Below are 18,913 nucleotides of genomic sequence, written 5' to 3'. Positions count from 1 at the left end.
TGCCCGTGGTTTACGTACTTTATAGAGAAAATACCATATTAATGGAATGTACCCAATAACAACTTCGAGTTTTTAATGTAAATTTTTTGTTTACTTTCTTTCAGTTGATTCATTTTTTCTATCTTTTGGAAATAAATTTTCTTCCAAGATCAAATCAGTATTATTTTGATCCATTATTGCGGGGCCTTTAAAAAGCACGGGGCGCACAGGACGGGGCCTACTCTGCCAGCTGGTAATCTGGCACTGACTGTATTCACTTTATTAACACAGTTGCGATGTGCAGATGCGTCCACCCTTACCTTAGCTCAAATTTGGGAAAGGACTCCATTATTATGCAATTGTGTATTTTTAATTGCATGAGCTAAAAGTGAGCGTACATTTTAATTACTTGTAATATAGAAATTAAATTAGCTTCTCCAAATAAAACTTACTGACTGATGAACAGCGGCCATTTTTTGGGCAACTTGTATTATATAATTACTTACTGTTAATTAAAAAAAACACCCAAAATCTAATGGTGAAGTGGTAAGAGGCAAACCATGGTGGAGCTAGTGCTGCTTACTAGAAGATGCCATATCTATGCCCCCTGTAGGAATTAGTGATGCATGGTATCTACTGTAGTAATAGCAGAGCAAGGGGACCCCTCCTGCTACTAAACCAGCCGGGTTTCACTGGAGAACCTCTTACTTGTTAGAAATTACCTTATACAAGAATGTTGAGATGAAGAGCGGAGAATTGTAACTTGTATGGAATAAGCAATTCACTAGTAGTGGGTTCACTAATCAGCGAGACCCGCAGGACTTGATGGAACTCTTCAGAATACTGTACATGACCCGGGTATAACGGAGTCGTATGCTGCTATGACCTACCCCTTTAAATCCCCCTCCCCACCTACCATTACCCGAACAGACCACCGACACCATCTGTTGGATAAAATTTGGCCACAGCAGCCAATTTATTAAAACAAACAACATTAACATAAAATTTTTAAACGCATTTCCTTTCAAATATATCATACACCATTATAACCTCCTAACCATTATAAACATTCCCTAATGGAAAACCTGCGAAGAGGACCTTGGAGCCCCTCCTACTTCTAAAAATATCCTGTCGCCTCAAACCAACAAAGGAAATAGCTGTCCCGGTCACCAGCCGCAACTTGGCTGACTCAGGCGACGCTATTTCCAAAACCTTCTTCCTCCCGCCGCCGGTGGCAGACTCGGGAGCCCAAGCAAACTCCCCATTAACCTCCGGCCGCCGTTTCTTCCCGACCCCGAGGCCGGCTAGCCACCCCTGGCTAGCCTCTCCCACCGACTATCAGGGCTCCGCCCTGTAACCCAGGAGGCGACAGGCCACGATTGACCAAATACAAAAAAGGGGGGAAGGGGCTATGTAGCCCCTGCCTTCCCCCACTAACCTTCTACACGGGCTCCAAGGGCCCCTCCCCCTCCCCTGCCACAGCAAGTGAGGCTCGACCACCTTGAGCCTGCGCCGCCCCCCACACCAATAGCGCCCGCTCAATGCCCTCCTGTAATCCTTCCGTCCATAGGTCAATGCCGATGTCATTTAAGTGGACGCCGTCTGACCTCCAGTAATTGCCGACCCCTTTCTCCAGGTCTATATGTCGCGCTGCTACCCCCCCTTTGCTGCCCAGGAACCGCGACACTTCCCTGTTGAGCTTCACTCTTGCTCTGTTCAGGCCCTTCTCCGACTGCGCCCCCCTCCAAACTTTCCTAGGCACGATTTCGGACCACACTACGACCGTCCCCGGGTATGACGCTTGCAGTCTAAGACAGTCATACCTTATGTCCCTTGATAGGTCCCTAAACCTCCTTTTTCCCAAATCGTTTCCTCCCGCGTGTATGACCAAAACCTCCGGCGCCCTATCCCACCTAACCCTCCTTTCAACTTCCTCCAATACGCTGCCCCAAGTCATCCCTCTAATCCCCATCCATCTCACTATCGCCTCACTCTTCTGAAACCGTAGCTGCCTCCCATTCGGCCGTACCCCTGCTCTCTCTGCTCCCCAAAAAACATAGGAGTCTCCCAAGATCCAAACTAATGCTGGACGACCATCTGTAAAATAAACAGCAACAATACTATATTAGCAAACCGCCATTATGACCCCCCCCCCACCCTCCAGACGACCCCGCCTTGAATTTTAAAGCAGGTGGGGTCGCACGTATGATTTAAAACGCCCTGACTCCCACCGACCTATCCTCTTCACTGCCTCCTCCCCCATACCTCTTACTGACGCTTCCGTCGCCGCCCCCACCCGAAATGAGTGAGACCCGAACTGTGTATTATTAAAACCCGCCACCTCCAAGGCCTTCTTGAACACCGCTATAAACTGAAAGCGCGATAGAAACTGCCCGTTCTCATGCCGCAAAAATGGGCCCGTGCGAAAATTTAACCCTTTGCTATACTGCTCCCAAGCACTCAGAGGGCACATACTGGCCCCCGGCACCTCACCCAACCGGATCACCTGCCCCCGTCCTTGCTGATCCGTCTTGGACCGACGGATAAGCAAGTCCAACCTCCCGTCTACCAACCGCACATCCTCCGCCTGCAGGCCGCCCCCCACGGTCTTGCTAGGTGACACCAATTCGCTTACCCGTAGGGCCCCGAAAAATGCAAATGAAAAAGCCGCCCTAAACAACCGCCGCTCGAACTCTTTTCCGCAAACAACATCAACCGCCTCCCCTAATTTCTCCAAAACATCAAATGATACCGGTCGCCTAGTGTCCTGTCTCCCCTTCCCTCTCCTCAGACCCTTCAGCGCCTGTTTTACCAAAAAATTTTTTGTCGCGTCCTCCACCCCCCGTATTTTAAACCCAAAAGCCACCCCTGCCATAAACTGGTTCACTTTTGCCACTGACCGACCCAAATCTGCACTCTCTCCCAACCAACTCAACAGTAAGCCCACTCTATCCTCCTCTGAACGCTCCCCTCCATGCTGCCTCAACCATTCTTCCCACTCGCTCCACACTGCGCAATATGCTGCCCTAGTCCGCCGAGCCAGTGACCGTTCTATCAGGCCCCCCACTGCTCGCTTACCACGTTCCAGATTCGAGACGGGCACTTCCTCCCCTCCTTCTCCGCACCCGGCGCCAGTGTCCGGAACCGCTCCCACTGAAAGCGAGAGAGAGCATCCGCAATTGAGTTCTCGACACCTGGAACGTGTACCGCTACTACCCACATGTTTAATGACAAGGCCTCTAGCACCAACTGACGCAGCAGGTTAACCACCGGGGGGGATGACGCAGAGAGGTTGTTAATCACCTGCACCACCCCCATATTGTCACAGTGGAATCTCACTTTTCTATCCCGGAAGTGGTTACCCCACAGTGTGATAGCCACTACTATTGGAAATAATTCCAATAGTACTAAGTTCCGAACTAAGCCTTCTTGCTTCCACTGCTCCGGCCATTCCCCCGCACACCATCTACCTTGAAAATAGGCCCCAAAGCCTGCGCTCCCTGCTGCATCTGTATAGAGCTCCCAGTCCACGTTGCTACTGACCTCCCCCATAATTACCGACCTGCCATTGTACTTCTCTAAAAAGGCGGACCAGACTGCCAGGTCCGCCTTGTGACTAACTCCCAAACGGATAAAGTGATGAGGGGCCCGAATCCCTGCTGTTGCCGCCGCCAACCGTCTACTGAAAACCCGGCCCATGGGCATGATCCTGCAGGCAAAATTCAGCTTGCCCAGCAGTGACTGCAGCCCTTTGAGCGTGATTTTCTTCGCCACCCGCGCCGCACCTAATTCCTCCTGCAAGTTTCTTAATTTTTCTTCTGGTAATCGGCACTCCATTGCCTCAGAGTCAATGGTGATGCCCAAAAAACTTAAACAAGTTGTGGGCCCCTCCGTCTTTTCCGGTGCCAGAGGCACCCCGAACCGTTTGGCCACCCATTGCAAGGTTCCCAGTAAGTTCGCACAAACTGGCGAACCCCCGGGCCCTACGCACAGAAAATCATCCAGGTAATGAATGACCGACTGCACTGCCGCCGTGTCCTTCACCACCCACTCTAAAAACGAACTAAACGCTTCGAAGTATGCACATGAGATTGAGCATCCCATGGGCAAACAACGATCCGCAAAATAACTCCCTGCCCAAAAACACCCCAACAACCTCACACTTTCTTGTGTTACTGGCAGCAAGCGAAAGGCTGACTCTATGTCAGCCTTTGCCATCAATGCCCCCCTTCCATAGTTCCGAACCCAATGAAGCGCCGCATCAAACGATGTATACACCACCGAGCATAGCTCGGGGTCTATTCCGTCGTTTACAGACGCCCCCCTTGGGTACGATAAGTGGTGAATAAGCCGAAATTTATTCGGCTCCTTCTTCGGTACCACTCCCAAAGGTGACACCACAAAGTCTTGCACGGGTGGCTCTTCAAACGGCCCCGCCATGCGCCCTAAGCTAACCTCTTTCATTAGCTTCTCCGTCACCACTTCCGGATATTCTAACGCCGAACGTAAATTTTTTAACGAAAAGGGGACCCCATGAACCGGAGCGGGATGTGAAAACCATCCCTAAAACCCTTAAACAGTAACTCTGCCTTCTCTCTATCCGGGTACCTACTTAGGTACGGTACCATCTCTTCCAGAATCACTGGGGTCATCCCTTTTCGTAAAACCCCCTGGACCTTTTCCCTTTCCTTTCTTGAAACATCTGGCAGCCCCGTGAGACCCCGCGCCGCAGTGAGAGCAGGCATGACGGAACTTGCATGTTGCTCCGAACTTGCACTGACCCTCGTTGTACTGCCAGCAGTACCTGGTCCTACTCCCCCCTGCTGAACCACCCTGCCCCCCGGCTGAACTAGAGGCCGAGCTGAAGGACCCGGCACTGCCCTGAAAGGGCTGACCGAACCGCGCGGGGGCCATTACTCTCAACCATAGACCTATATCTTTGTGATCCCATCTGATCGATGGGCGCACTGCCTTACGCTGCCTGAACTGCTCATCATAGCGCAGCCAGGTCTGTCCCCCATACACTCGATAGGCCTCACCAATGGAGTCCATGTAACAGAAAAGGCCGGAGCAATTGTCCGGCGCTTTTTCTCCGATTACGCTCGCTAGAATGGCAAACGCCTGCAGCCAGTTCGCGAACGTCTGGGGTATAAGGCGCCACCTACGCTTCTCCTCCTCCTCTTTTTTAAACTCAGTCCGCTTTCCCTTGTCTAAATTAAATTTTTCCAAGGGTAGGAGGGAGAATATCTCGACATATTCGTCCCTCCAAATCTTTTCCCTCACCTCTTTTTTTAGGTGGGCCCCCAACGGGCCCTCAAAGCAGACGTAGACCTCGCCTTTTGCCTTATCGTCTAGCCGCACCCCCTCCCCGTCCTTTTCTGTCTGGACCGCTACTGCCACCCCGGCCGACCCCCCTGACTCCAACGTACCTGCTGCACCCCCCACTTGAGAGATTTCCCCAGTGGATTGTGCCCCCGTCTGTAACCCGCTCGTGGACATCTGTCCTACCAGCGGGGCAGATTGTAACACCCCAACCGCCTGTCCTACCCCAGTCCCACCAGCAAACAGTCCTCCCGGTCCGTCCCTAATGCTGGACGACGCACTGCATGGTGAGCTCCATGCTGTGACAGGCGACGGAGCGTAACCTACCCCCTGCCTCCTCAACAATTCTAATACCACCCCCAGCAATGCACCTGCTTCGCCGCCTACCCCTAGCGCGTTAGTTAATGCAGCGCTACCCCCCGCAAATACCCCACTACTAGACCCCGCATGCGCCACGCGGCTAACATTGCTGGACACACCAGACATAGAGCATGACTCACCTGGCTGCGTAGGGGCTGTGGACCCACCAGCCGCCGACCAGTCTTGTCGCTGTTCCTCCTGGACTCTGCTAACGCCGGGCTGTGACCGCTCCGCTGGGACCGCAACCGCCTCCGATCTTCTTGGTGCCGAAGAAACATAGGCCACCTCTGTCGCCGTCGCACGCCTTCCGGATGACTCCGCCGCCGGACCCCGAGAAACCGCGGGCCGCCCGTCACTTGAACTGTTGCAGGGCTGCTCCCCCTCCGATGCACCTCCGGGTGAGCAGCCCCCGACCCCTTCCAGGCTCTTTGCTTTCTGTGCAGCGCTTGGCCCCGCCCCCCTCTCAGCACGGGGCCTCGCGCTGCCCGCCGCACCTCGTCTTTTGGCGGGAGTCCTCCCCGCCCTGCTCCCCCTGCCTGTTGGTGTTGCCGAGGGGAGCCTACTACGGGGGGGGGGGGGGGCCGGAGAGGCACTCCGCAGCCTCTGCCTGCGTGAGGGAGCGTGCTCGGGGCTCAGTCTCTCTGGTGCACGCGCCCTCCGCGGCCGCTCTTTTGCCAGCCCCGCTGGTGCTGCTGCCGCCGGCCCCGCACCTGTCCTCCGACTCCGGACCTCTGCAGCCGCCTCTGCACCTCCCGCCGCCTCCGCTCGAGCTCCCGCTGCTCCTGCTTCTGCCGCCGCTGCCGTGGATACCGCCGCTGCTCCCAGGGCTTCACCGGAGAGCTGGACAAGCCAGTCCAGCCCCCTTTCTTCTGCCTCCGCCCGGATCTTCTCGAGGATCGCCTCCATCTTCTCCCGGTAAGTGGCTGGTCTTCGGGCTCTTCTTTTTCTTTTCTTCTTCTTTGGGACTGCCTCCGCTGCTTCTTTTCCGGCACCTCGGGTCTCCGGTCTTCAGTCTCCCTGCCTCGCTGCCGTCTGCCGCGCTCTTCAGCTCCGCCGGGCACCTCAGGTCTGCTGGGCTCTTTGGGACTGCTGGGCTCTTCGGTCCGCTGGGGTCTTCGGTCCGCTGGGGTCTTCGGTCCGCTGGGGTCTTCGGTCCGCTGGGGTCTTCGGTCCGCTGGGCTCTTCTAACTTCAGCTTCTTTCTTCCTCTTCTTCTGGACGCTGTAATGGCCTTTCCCTGCCCTAACCCCTCTATTTAACCCCCTCTTCCTAAGCTCCGCCCCCTCCCGGCATCCTCTACTCTAATTAACCCCCCTCCTCCCCGTTAACCCTATCATGCTGCCTTCCTCCTACCGCCCTGCGGGCTTCCGGCTCCGGCAGACCTTTAGTTTATAATAAGTTATTTAGCTCATATGTCGGATCACTACTTGGATTCTACACATTTTTCTATCACATTAGATTCCTACAAAATGTAGCGAGGAAAACGATGTGTAACAAAAGAGAAAGATTACAATAACATAACGAATAATGAACTTACTACTCTGCATACTACGATCCTGACACTGCTCACTAATCCAAGGCTATCCTATGGAAAGAGACAGAAGAGAAAATGTACTTATCATCAAATGTAAAATGAACATGCTAAAGGCCCTTCATATTCACACGGGCCAATGATTGGGAACGAATATTCATCTGAACCTTCATTTACCCGATTATCACCGCATGTAAACAGGGCAGTTTGTTTGTCAGCTGATTAGGTCCTTAGGGCGGCTTCACGCAAGCATATGCGCAATTGCGCCCGTCACAGTACAACGTACTTGTGCTATGAAGTAGGTTTTTCTGCACAAATGTTGGCACTTACTGTGCTTCTAGCGCCTGCAGGGCATGTTCATTTGCCCGCAGCAGAAAGATACGCCCGAATTTAAATGGCTATTTAGTCCAATGATCCAGATGTGTCCTTTTTCTAGCGGAATTGTGCAGCGTACGGCACATATCCTTGCGTATTGTGAAGACATTTGTGCAACACAAATAGAATTCTATGGGAACATGGAGCGCAAAAGTAGATCATGCTGTATTTTTTTCTGTGAACCGAAATTCGCAAAAATAATATGTTTATGTGAACAAATCTATCAAATGGCTATTTAGCCTAATGAGTTCCAGATAGAATTGCGCTGTTTTTCACACATCTGCTTGCATATTATATGCGTATTTGTACCCCACCTCCACCATAGACTACTATGGGGACCTTTGGTGCACAAATGCACACAAAAGTAAAGCATGCTGCTTTTTTTCCGTGCGCGCAAAAGAATGAAATCTAAGTGAACCCATTGGAATCAGTGGGTTCTATTCTCGGTGTTGCGCACACAAATTTTGAGCGTGCAAATACGGCCGTGAGAAGGAGCCGTAAGTGACAAACTTTTGCTTACTTAAAACTACAATTGCTGTCATTCATTCATTCATTTCTAGAACCTCTTTTATTATTTGATGTAATCTGGTTACCTCGGACTGGAAGACTTCGTACAAAAAATCTCTGTGTGGACTAAAGATGAGCGAGCACGCTCGGATATAGCAGTTACTCGAGCGAGCATCGCTCTTCACGAGTAGCTGCTTACTGGTCCGAGCAGCATCGGGGGAGGGGGGGATAGCGGGTGGGGGAGTGAGAGATATCTCTCTTTCTCTTCCCCCGCCGCCCCCCACGAGCCTGCTCGGACCAGTAAGCAGTTACTTGAGAAGAGTGATGCTCGCTCGTGTAACTGCTTTATCCGAGCGTGCTCGCTCATCTTTAGTGTGGACAGCTAATTTCAATATTCTGGTTACGTCATTCCCTCAACAGAAGATTATAAAACGTGTTTGATATTTGTAAAAAAAAAAAAAAAAAAGCCTGAAAAATTGCATGCATTTTATTTGGCTGCATTGTCTATCTGCATTGCTTGGAGTCGTGTTTTTTGGCTACATATGCATTTTTTCTGACATTTTTATTCTTTAGAGAATCTAATTGTAAAACACTTGAAAAAACTCCACACCCAAAGCATGCTGCGATTTTGAAATAAAAAAGCCATGGACACAAGAAAAAAGTCAAAGTAGAGAAAAAAGCCAGTTAAAAAAACGCAATGTTTTCTAAGGCTTTTGATATGTTCCTGTGGAGCCACAGCCAACATCCGGATGCAGCGTTTTTTTAACCCCAAGCTGTAAAAAATGCCATCATTACATCAGCCAGAGTCTGGAATCCAAATTAGGGGATCCTCGCTTTCATCTTGTGGGCGCATTCAGAGCGTGAGTACTACATGTGCGGACGATCGGGCAGCGGGTTTCTTTTCAAGCTCTGGCAACTATGCTCCGTGCTGCCAAGTTGTGCCCACACTCATGGGAATAAGCCCTAATAATGCTCTGATGGTGATCCCACGCACAGCGCAATGCGCACTGAAACTCTACAACAATATACTGTAAGTGAATTAGGTTTTAACAAACCCCGTTCACTAGCAGTGGAATCTAGTCATGCTGCAGATTTGCTCTAGCTGTCATGGAAAAGCTCTGGATCTTGAGGGCTCAGTCACACGGGCGCATTGGCACCCGTACACCGGCCGTCTCTCTCCAGCACTGATGAAAGAACACATGACCGGCAATGGAGACGGTCACATGTTCTTCCTCCCGGCCCTGCAGAGAGACGTCCGTCTTCAGGTACGGCCGTCTGCTGGCTGCAGTAACACGGGCGCCGATGCACCTGTGTGACTGAGCCCTCACTGCACATTTAATTCATTTTTATGCAATAACTGAAATGCACAGTGAAATTCAGCACCGACATCCACAATGAGGTCATGTACAGCGTTTTGGCTGTATAAACTGTTAAAATGCTTGTTGGTAGTTAGCAATACTGTTAACCCAGATGCATACATGAGCATTTACATATATTAATAAATCACATGAAATAAATTAGTAAATGGAACTCACTAAGCTCGACACCACGTTGGCAGTTATCCCAACGCCTGATTCTAGATCATCAATCTTAAAAAAGAAGGGAGAAAGACTTTAGTTACATATGAACAAAATAATATATGTGATATTTAAAGTTGAGTTTCACAGATATGCTAAATCATATTCAGTTTATCAGCAAGTTGTTGTGGTGCCCAAGGAATAATGTATTGCCTCCCACCCAGCTCCTCATATAATGCTACGGTATTAACTACAGTATACTGTGTTACTGCTTTGTTGAACTGACACCTTAAATGTTTTTGTGATCCTGTACAACTTCTTTAAACTAATAGAATATTAACATTACTAATATACAATGTTAACCTTACCAATTCTACTTGTGTGCCAGATAGGGGATAGCTAGGAGATGGAGGGTACTGCTGCATCTTGTCTCCACCGGAAGCTAGGCATTGACCAGGCTTAGCTGGAGGGTACGCCCTGGGCACGCCCCTAGCTGCCGATTGGCTGCTGGTGGTATAGTGCTATTCTGTCCCCATCTCCAAAACAGCAGAAACAGTGGTGGCTGACAACCCGGCACACAGCTCAGAAGACAGAGGCACAGACCCTGCAACTGACCCCACTTTCACTCTCCCTGTTGCCCCTGCAGCCACTACAGCCGGCTCCACTGTGACTGTCGTCCCCAATACTGCGAATCGCTCATAACTTTCCTCCACTACGGTTATCCCTGTGGCCACTGCAGGGGGGAGGGTCGCTGTCACTCTCCTCCCCGCTATCACAGCTGGCTGACCAGCAGCGGTAGCGGTTGCAGCTTCTGGGCCGGCCCCGCTTCCTCTGTCCTTCAACTCAGGGCTGCCAAACCATGTCTCCATCGATTATTCTGGTGCATTTAAATCCCTCAAACAATATTCAGGGGAGATAGCGGGGAGGTGTGCGGGTGCGATGGCAGCCAGGGGCCTTCTGAACGGCCCCAGGGCTGTCATAGCAGATTGCCTATCAAGCCATCCCCGTGGGGCTGCTTGATAGACTGCCTGCCTGATCGCAGTATGATGTAATGCTATGGCATTACTCATACTGCAGGAGTGATTAAAGCATTGCTAGTTGTGTTCCCCTAAGAGGACTAAAAAAAATGGTAAAAACAAGGTCAATAAAGTTTTACAAATTGAAAAAAAATAAATAAATAAAAGTTTAAATCACCCCACTGTTGCCATATTTATAAAAAAATGAATCTAACTCATAAAACAAAAATACATATTTGATATTTCTGAGTCCTTAAAGTCCGCTCTATCAAAGTAGTGCATTATTTACCCCGCACGGTAAACGTCATCTGAAAAAGAATAACGCCAGCAATGCACTTTTTTGATCACCCTGCCCCCCCCCAGAAAAAATGCAATAAAAAACGATCAAAAAGTCATATGTATTCCAATATGGCGCCAACACAAACTACACGATGTCTCGCAAAAAATGAGCCTGATGGAAAAATGTTGATGGAAAAATAAAAAAAATTATTGCGCGCAGAAGATGGCGGTGGAAAATGATTGTAAAAAAGTTAATGTCTTTGGTCCTTGAAGAAAAATAAAAGTAGTACAGCAAAAAAACACAATACAAGTTTGGTATCGCAGTAATTGTACTGATCCATAGAATCAGGTTATCATGTCATTTTTGTTGCAATTTGTGCACCGTAGAAACAAGACGCACTGAAAGATGGCGGAATGTTTTTTTATTTTTATTTCACTCCACTTAGAATTTTGTAAAATGTTTTTCAGTACATTATATGGTACATTACATAACACCATTGAAAATTACAACTCATCCCGCAAAAAAAAGCCCTCATACAGCTACATCAATGGATAAATAAAGGAGTTACAATTTTTTAAAAGGGGGGAGGAAAAAACGAAAATGGGGAAAAACAGGGCAGCGTCATTTATTATGGGGCACTGCTGCAAAATTTCTATTCTATTTGCAGCAAGAAAATTATTTTAAAAACAAAACATAAATTGGTTTCCATAAACATATAAGACTAACATAAAATAATGACTTGGGCTAAGAACAAGACAAACAAAGACAGAGAATATTACAGATAGGTGGGTAAATGGAGTTATTAGAATCACCCCACCTAGGCTATGGTAAAGACGAGACTGAAGAGTCGCTAGTGATGCATCAGATAGTCCGTAATTTAATGAGTAGAATTACGGGTATCAGATATAAGTCTAGGAACACTTTGGTACTGGAGCAAAATTGCTCAAAAAACCTATGGAGATCACACTGGTTTAGTCGTCACTTGCGATTAATCAATCCAATGGTCACTAAAGTGGGGCCCCAGTACCTATAAACTATAAGAAAAGTGTCACGCATCAGTGTAGCGACCGTCTGTAACAAAGTGGTCACATTCGGATAGGTTGATGATCACAGGATTTGATAGTTACTTAGCCAATAATATGATTTGAGGAAACCATAAAAGTACCTCAAGTATTTGGCTCAGAGTAGTATCAGTCCATATCATTTGGAAAGAACGGTAAGCTCTCTTTAGTATAAGTATAGCTCAATATACAACTCATATAACTCAAGAGAGAAGAATGGATGACCTCTCTTTATGTGAAAGGGTGATTACTGCTCAAGAATAATTACTGCTCGTAGAAATATGATTACTTGCTCAGGAATAATTACTGCTCAACGCGTTTCCCTACTAGGATTGTTGGTCGTTCATCAGGAGCAATTGTATGAGTTATGCCATACGATATGACAGGTTCATTGAGTTGAAAACTCAAGAGAAAGAGAGAGAAAGTACCACAATCGTGTTTTGAGACACGAAGGGTTAAATACTTTCTGTCAAATTTTGAGAAAGTGCCACAATCTTGTTTTGGGACACAAAGAGTTAAGAGAAAGTGCCACAATCGTGTTTTGGGACACGAAGGGTAAAATACTTTGTCAGATTTTGAGAAAGTACCACAATCGTGTTTTGGGACATAGAGGGTTATATAATCTCTGTCAGATTTTTGTTGGTGTGGTCATGCAGGCTAGTTAGGAGATGTGCAGGAGATATACTGATTTATAGAGAAATATACTGCACATCAACTAACCTCAAAGAATTGAAATGGGATCAGAACTAGAAAGTAGGGGATTAATCAGGACCCATACTTAGTTCATCATCCAATAATCTTTGAACAAGGTCGCTAAATAGCGAAATACTAGCGGTCTGCAACTTGTTCATATAATAAGCTCTATAGATATATAGTAGGCTGGGACTAGTCTATCAAAAAAGAGATAGAGTTCTAGGCTACATAGAGCTTTTTTCAGATCCCTTTCATTCTATCAAGGTCTCTAGGCAGCGCATAGTAGCATAAGCAGAGCGGTGTCTTTGCTGCCTAGATATGAGACCTACATCCAACACACACACATTCAGATAAAATAACAAAAGTGGTAGAGCCTGGAGCTCTGATGGTGAGCTCAGGCATGATGTTTGTGAGCCCAGAGTGCTGCTACTGATATACCAAGAAGCCCTCCCCTAAAGGGGGTTGGTGTGGAAAATCATTGATCATCTAAACCATAATGATCTGAATCTTCGGATTACTTCGGAAATTAATACCACTACGCTGTCCTTTCTGGATCTTCAAATTAAAAAAGATCCATCGGGACAGATAACATCCTCTCTTTTCCGTAAGTCCACGGCGACAACAGCCTACTTACCTGGGACAGTTTCCATCCTGCACCATTAAAACGTGGCATACCAAAAGGTCAGTTTCTGCGACTCCGACGCAATTGTTCGGATAATTCGAGTTTTGAAATGGAAAGTAAAAAATTGTATGATCTCTTTAAAAATCGCAATTATCCCAAAAAGGTCATCGACCAAGCATTTATCTTTGCATCATCTCAAGAAAGGACTACTCTCCTTCAACCTAAGATCCGTTCCTTGGACAATAAAGCCAGAATTATTGGCACTTACGACACTTGCTCGATACAAATAAGGAATATCCTCAACTACTATTGGGATATCCTGAAACGCGACAAAGACCTTAATGATTTTCTTCCCGAAAGACCATCTATAACATTCCGCCGTGGCCATAATTTAAAAGACCATCTAGTGAAAAGTCACCTCCCTCCCGATGAAAGGCAAATTACTTGGCTTGGTTCCAGCAAGCCCCAAGGTAGCTTTCCATGCCAGGGCTGCCTCGCTTACCCTTTTATTCTGCGCGGTAATACTTTTAAGTTATCATCTACTAATACAGTTTACTCATGCAGAGACTTCATTAACTGTCGAACACAAAACATAGTCTATCTTGCCACATGTTCTTGCCCCATGAACTATGTGGGCAAGACAATTCGACAATTTCGTCGCAGAATTCTCGATCACCTAGGGAACATCAGACGCCATGAGTCGACCCCCCTAGCAGACCATATGTGGAAATTCCACAATGGTGATACAAAACAACTGAAATTTCAAGGGATTGAAATTATCAGGACTCATGGGCGTCGCGGTGATACGGACAAAAAACTCCTATGCAAAGAGGCAGCATGGATTTTTCGACTGAATACAGTTAATCCTAGTGGCTTAAATGGGAATCTGTGTTTCAACTGCTTTTTGTAATCCCTCTATAGCCAATCTTTCTTCTCTTTGATTATACAGCCGGCATCTATCAGTCATTGGCTCTATTATGAGAATACCAATATTTTGATTTTATCACGCATTTAGAGTGCCGTTTTACAAAGGAATTCAAAAATCAGCCCATTGTTACGTTATGTGATTCTTCCTTGTCATAGCGCTAAGTGAGCAATATCTAAGACCCTACGTTCATCGGTTGTTCTTTAAACCATCTAATTATCAGATTTATGCAGTATATGCATGACTCTTTCTACATTACGTAGCCTCAAAATAACCATTACCGACACACAGTACTTGTGTGTATATATATATATATATATATATATATATATATATATATATATATATATTTAAATAAACTTCTTTCTGTGTCTTATAACTAACAACCAATAAATCCTCACTAAACGCATTCTGTATATCCTATGCTGTAGCATCTAATTAAACTGCACTATATACATCCCAGTCTCACTCATGTGTCTTCTGGGCAGTGCAGATCACATGACCGCTATTGCCATGGCAATCTACATTGCTTCTAATAAGCTATTCCTTTGAATGAAGCCGATCATGTGACACAACAGAACGTCAGGACGTGCCATATCACATGACCGACGTGATGACGTCACAGCGCTGCGCGCACGTGCGCAATAGCGGATCACCGGTAGCGATCTTTCTAAAGTAAAATTTAAAGATCCATGTGTACATACGGGCGATCAGACTATGAGGGAGGCTGCTGCAACATTTGTCCTCACTAATACACCCAGTTTGAGCCAAACAGCAGATTATAAACGGACTTCTTTTCCCTGTTTTCCCTTAGATCAGTGGAGTCGTCCTAACCCCTCCCACTATAACATCTGATTGGCTGATTTTCCACACCAACCCCCTTTAGGGGAGGGCTTCTTGGTATATCAGTAGCAGCACTCTGGGCTCACAAACATCATGCCTGAGCTCACCATCAGAGCTCCAGGCTCTACCACTTTTGTTATTTTACCTGAATGTGTGTGTGTTGGATGTAGGTCTCATATCTAGGCAGCAAAGACACCGCTCTGCTTATGCTACTATGCGCTGCCTAGAGACCTTGATAGAATGAAAGGGATCTGAAAAAAGCTCTATGTAGCCTAGAACTCTATCTCTTTTTTGATAGACTAGTCCCAGGCTACTATATATCTATAGAGCTTATTATATGAACAAGTTGCAGACCGCTATTATTTCGCTATTTAGCGACCTTGTTCAAAGATTATTGGATGATGAACTAAGTATGGGTCCTGAATAATCCCCTACTTTCTAGTTCTGATCCCATTTCAATTCTTTGAGGTTAGTTGATGTGCAGTATTTCTCTATAAATCAGTATATCTCCTGCACATCTCCTAACTAGCCTGCATGACCACACCAACAAAAATCTGACAGAGATTATATAACCTTCTATGTCCCAATACACGATTGTGGTACTTTCTCAAAATCTGACAAAGTATTTTACCCTTCGTGTCCCAAAACACGATTGTGGCACTTTCTCTTAACTCTTTGTGTCCCAAAACAAGATTGTGTCACTTTCTCAAAATTTGACAGAAAGTATTTAACCCTTCGTGTCTCAAAACACGATTGTGGTACTTTCTCTCTCTTTCTCCTGAGTTTTCAACTCAATGAACCTGTCATATCGTATGGCATAACTCATACAATTGCTCCTGATGAACGACCAACAATCCTAGTAGGGAAACGCGTTGAGCAGTAATTATTCCTGAGCAAGTAATCATATTTCTACGAGCAGTAATTATTCTTGAGCAGTAATCACCCTTTCACATAAAGAGAGGTCATCCATTCTTCTCTCTTGAGTTATATGAGTTGTATATTGAGCTATACTTATACTAAAGAGAGCTTACCGTTCTTTCCAAATGATATGGACTGATACTACTCTGAGCCAAATACTTGAGGTACTTTTATGGTTTCCTCAAATCATATTATTGGCTAAGTAACTATCAAATCCTGTGATCATCAACCTATCCGAATGTGACCACTTTGTTACAGACGGTCGCTACACTGATGCGTGACACTTTTCTTATAGTTTATAGGTACTGGGGCCCCACTTTAGTGACCATTGGATTGATTAATCGCAAGTGACGACTAAACCAGTGCGATCTCCATAGGTTTTTTGAGCAATTTTGCTCCAGTACCAAAGTGTTCCTAGACTTATATCTGATACCCGTAATTCTACTCATTAAATTACGGACTATCTGATGCATCACTAGCGACTCTTCAGTCTCGTCTTTACCATAGCCTAGGTGGGGTGATTCTAATAACTCCATTTACCCACCTATCTGTAATATTCTCTGTCTTTGTTTGTCTTGTTCTTAGCCCAAGTCATTATTTTATGTTAGTCTTGAATAAAAGTTATATTTTAGTCTGTCTGTCACTGTGAAGGGCTCCAATTTGATTTAGTCAGACAAAGCTCTGCCCCTGTGATTCCCCATAAAGATATAATAAACACATTTTAATTCTATGAAGAACTATTTATCCTAGATGAAGAAAACTTACAGCCTTCGTTAGACATCCTGTGGGTTTCTGTAAAATGATGAGAAAGTGAACATTTTTAGGACTTGACTTATACTGTTTGATTATTTCATATAATGATCTGTTTAATATTTAGAGGTTATATATATGTAGAAATGCAACCTGCTTACGGGGAAGTACAGTACTACCATTTCTCCATACACCTACCATATACTGTTAGTGCATTATCTGTGGCTTTGAGCAGGGCTACAGTAAAGCCTACTGCATTATTTCATCTGGGTTTATAATTGTGATTTTGTGTAACTTTGTATTTAGCTACTATTGTTTTTAGCATTCTGGAAAACAGGAATACATCAATCTAAATACAAGTGACACTTACCAGAATTGTTTGTAACTTTTCAGATACTGCCCCGTTCAGTTGTGTATTTGCTTCAGCCCCTGGCTATAAGAATAGGAACTTAGTTAGACTGTTGTTGTTTTATTTATTCTACTACTCTTTAAGAATAGTTTGTCTGCGTACATTTTAATTGTACATTCTCTACATAACTATATTACAGAATAACATTAAAGGGGTTGTCCCGCGAAAGCAAGTGGGTCTATACACTTCTGTATGGCCATATTAATGCACTTTGTAATGTACATTGTGCATTAATTATGAGCCATACAGAAGTTATCAGAAGTTATTCACTTACCTGCTCCGTTGCTAGCTTCCTCGTTTCCATGGAGCCGTCTAATTTTCAGCGTCTAATCGCCAGATTAGACGCGCTTGCGCAGTCCGGGTCTTCTTCTTTTCTGAATGGGGCCGCTCGTGCCGGAGAACGGCTCTTTGTAGCTCCGCCCCGTCACGTGCCGATTCCAGCCAATCAGGAGGCTGGAATCGGCAATGGACCGCACAGAAGACCTGCGGTCCACCGAGGGAGAAGATCCCGGCGGCCATCTTCAGCAGGTAAGAAGTCACCGGAGCGCGGGGATTCAGGTAAGCGCTGTGCGTTTTTTTTTTTAAGTCCCTGCATCAGGTTTGTCTCGCGCCGAACGGGGGGGCTGTTGAAAAAAAAAAAAAACCCGTTTCGGCGCGGGACAACCCCTTTAACTTGTCCTTTAGACTTCTGTATTTATGATGAAACAATTTATTTTAAAAAGTAAAAGCTGTTCTAAATAAGTAACACAATAAATGGCTTTCATTGTAAGCTTTAACCTCTTAAGGACCAAGGGCGGTAAACATACAGCGCTTGGTCCTGGGCTTTAATTCCGGCCAATAGTAAAAATACAGCGCGGGATTTGAGCTCATGCTTCTGCATTCAAGCAGAAGCAGGTCAGGTTGTCAGCTGTTAGTCACAGCTGAGAACCCGAAGGAGAAGGGAGAAACCGTTTTTAACTACTTCTGCCTTCTCCTTTCCCCAGTATATAAGGCTCAATTAGCCCTGCGTACTTAAAAGGGAAAGTGGAAGTGTTTCTTCCACTATGCCAGCCGGTGGGTATTAAAGATATTAAAGCTATTTAAAAAAACTAGCTGAAGGGGGAAAAAATAGGGCAGTAAAACCACCACATGGGTAAACTCCCTACAAAGTGTCTGCTCCTTAAGGGGTTAAGAAGATACAGAACAAGATATGTTCATAAGCCTATTTGTGAATGTAGCTGTAAGTCTACATTTACATTAAGTCTGGAGGCTGTATATTTAATGTCAAGAATAGGATCAGATTTCATAAGACAGAGCCATATCCAGAAATTATAAGGGCTTCCTAGCAGTACTCAGATTGGAATCCCCTCTACACTAAGAGCCAAGCCAAATGCACTCCGCTTAATTACATAAAGTGTGATAGTAGGGAGTGGCTGAAAATGAATCTTCCAATTGTTAAAACAACCTATGCTAGTTTCCTTATGGTGTTACATGCTAAACTATTATTTTTGTATGGCCTAATTTACATCATCATATGCAGCAAAATGTAAAATGGTAAACATAATGAATTACCTTCATTGCATCATAGTCGCAGACAACGTTAATGACTTTGTTCACTAGGTCTGTTTTGCCCTGTTAAACAAAACAAAAATATTAAATATTAGCATATAAATAGAAGATGGATACCTACTGGAAGGTCTATTTGCATAACTTTCCCCCATGCAGCATTATATGGCTTATATAAGACTCTCTATGCAACTTGAAACTCTTCACAAGTAGAAACCTCATTCCCCTAGACCCAAAGATTAGTATAAAGTTTTCAAGCTT

General features: G+C 45.8%; 1 protein-coding gene across 4 annotated transcripts in view; it reads right to left on the bottom strand.

Annotated features, from left to right (window-relative positions):
* The window catches only part of LOC136621721 (uncharacterized), a 50,309-nt gene that overhangs the window by 29,944 nt on the left and 1,452 nt on the right, over window positions 1–18,913 (bottom strand). The window contains exons 3-7 of one of the 4 annotated variants that reach the window (XM_066597396.1): window positions 18,659–18,718; window positions 17,069–17,131; window positions 16,714–16,740; window positions 9,609–9,662; window positions 7,198–7,245 (exon numbers count right to left, since the gene is read on the bottom strand). In XM_066597396.1, coding sequence (XP_066453493.1) covers window positions 7,198–7,245; window positions 9,609–9,662; window positions 16,714–16,740; window positions 17,069–17,131; window positions 18,659–18,718 — 252 coding nt within the window. Of the gene's footprint in view, window positions 1–510; window positions 2,077–3,057; window positions 4,436–5,801; window positions 6,187–7,197; window positions 7,246–9,608; window positions 9,663–16,713; window positions 16,741–17,068; window positions 17,132–18,658; window positions 18,719–18,913 lie in introns of those variants that run through there. The other 3 variants (XM_066597398.1, XM_066597395.1, XM_066597394.1) reach the window with 3 other exon arrangements.

Source organism: Eleutherodactylus coqui, chromosome 3 (genome assembly GCF_035609145.1).
Source record: "Eleutherodactylus coqui strain aEleCoq1 chromosome 3, aEleCoq1.hap1, whole genome shotgun sequence".
Classification (NCBI taxonomy): domain Eukaryota; kingdom Metazoa; phylum Chordata; class Amphibia; order Anura; family Eleutherodactylidae; genus Eleutherodactylus; species Eleutherodactylus coqui.
The sequence above is the reverse complement of the archived record's forward strand: the minus strand, read 5'-3'. Positions and strand labels throughout refer to the sequence as shown.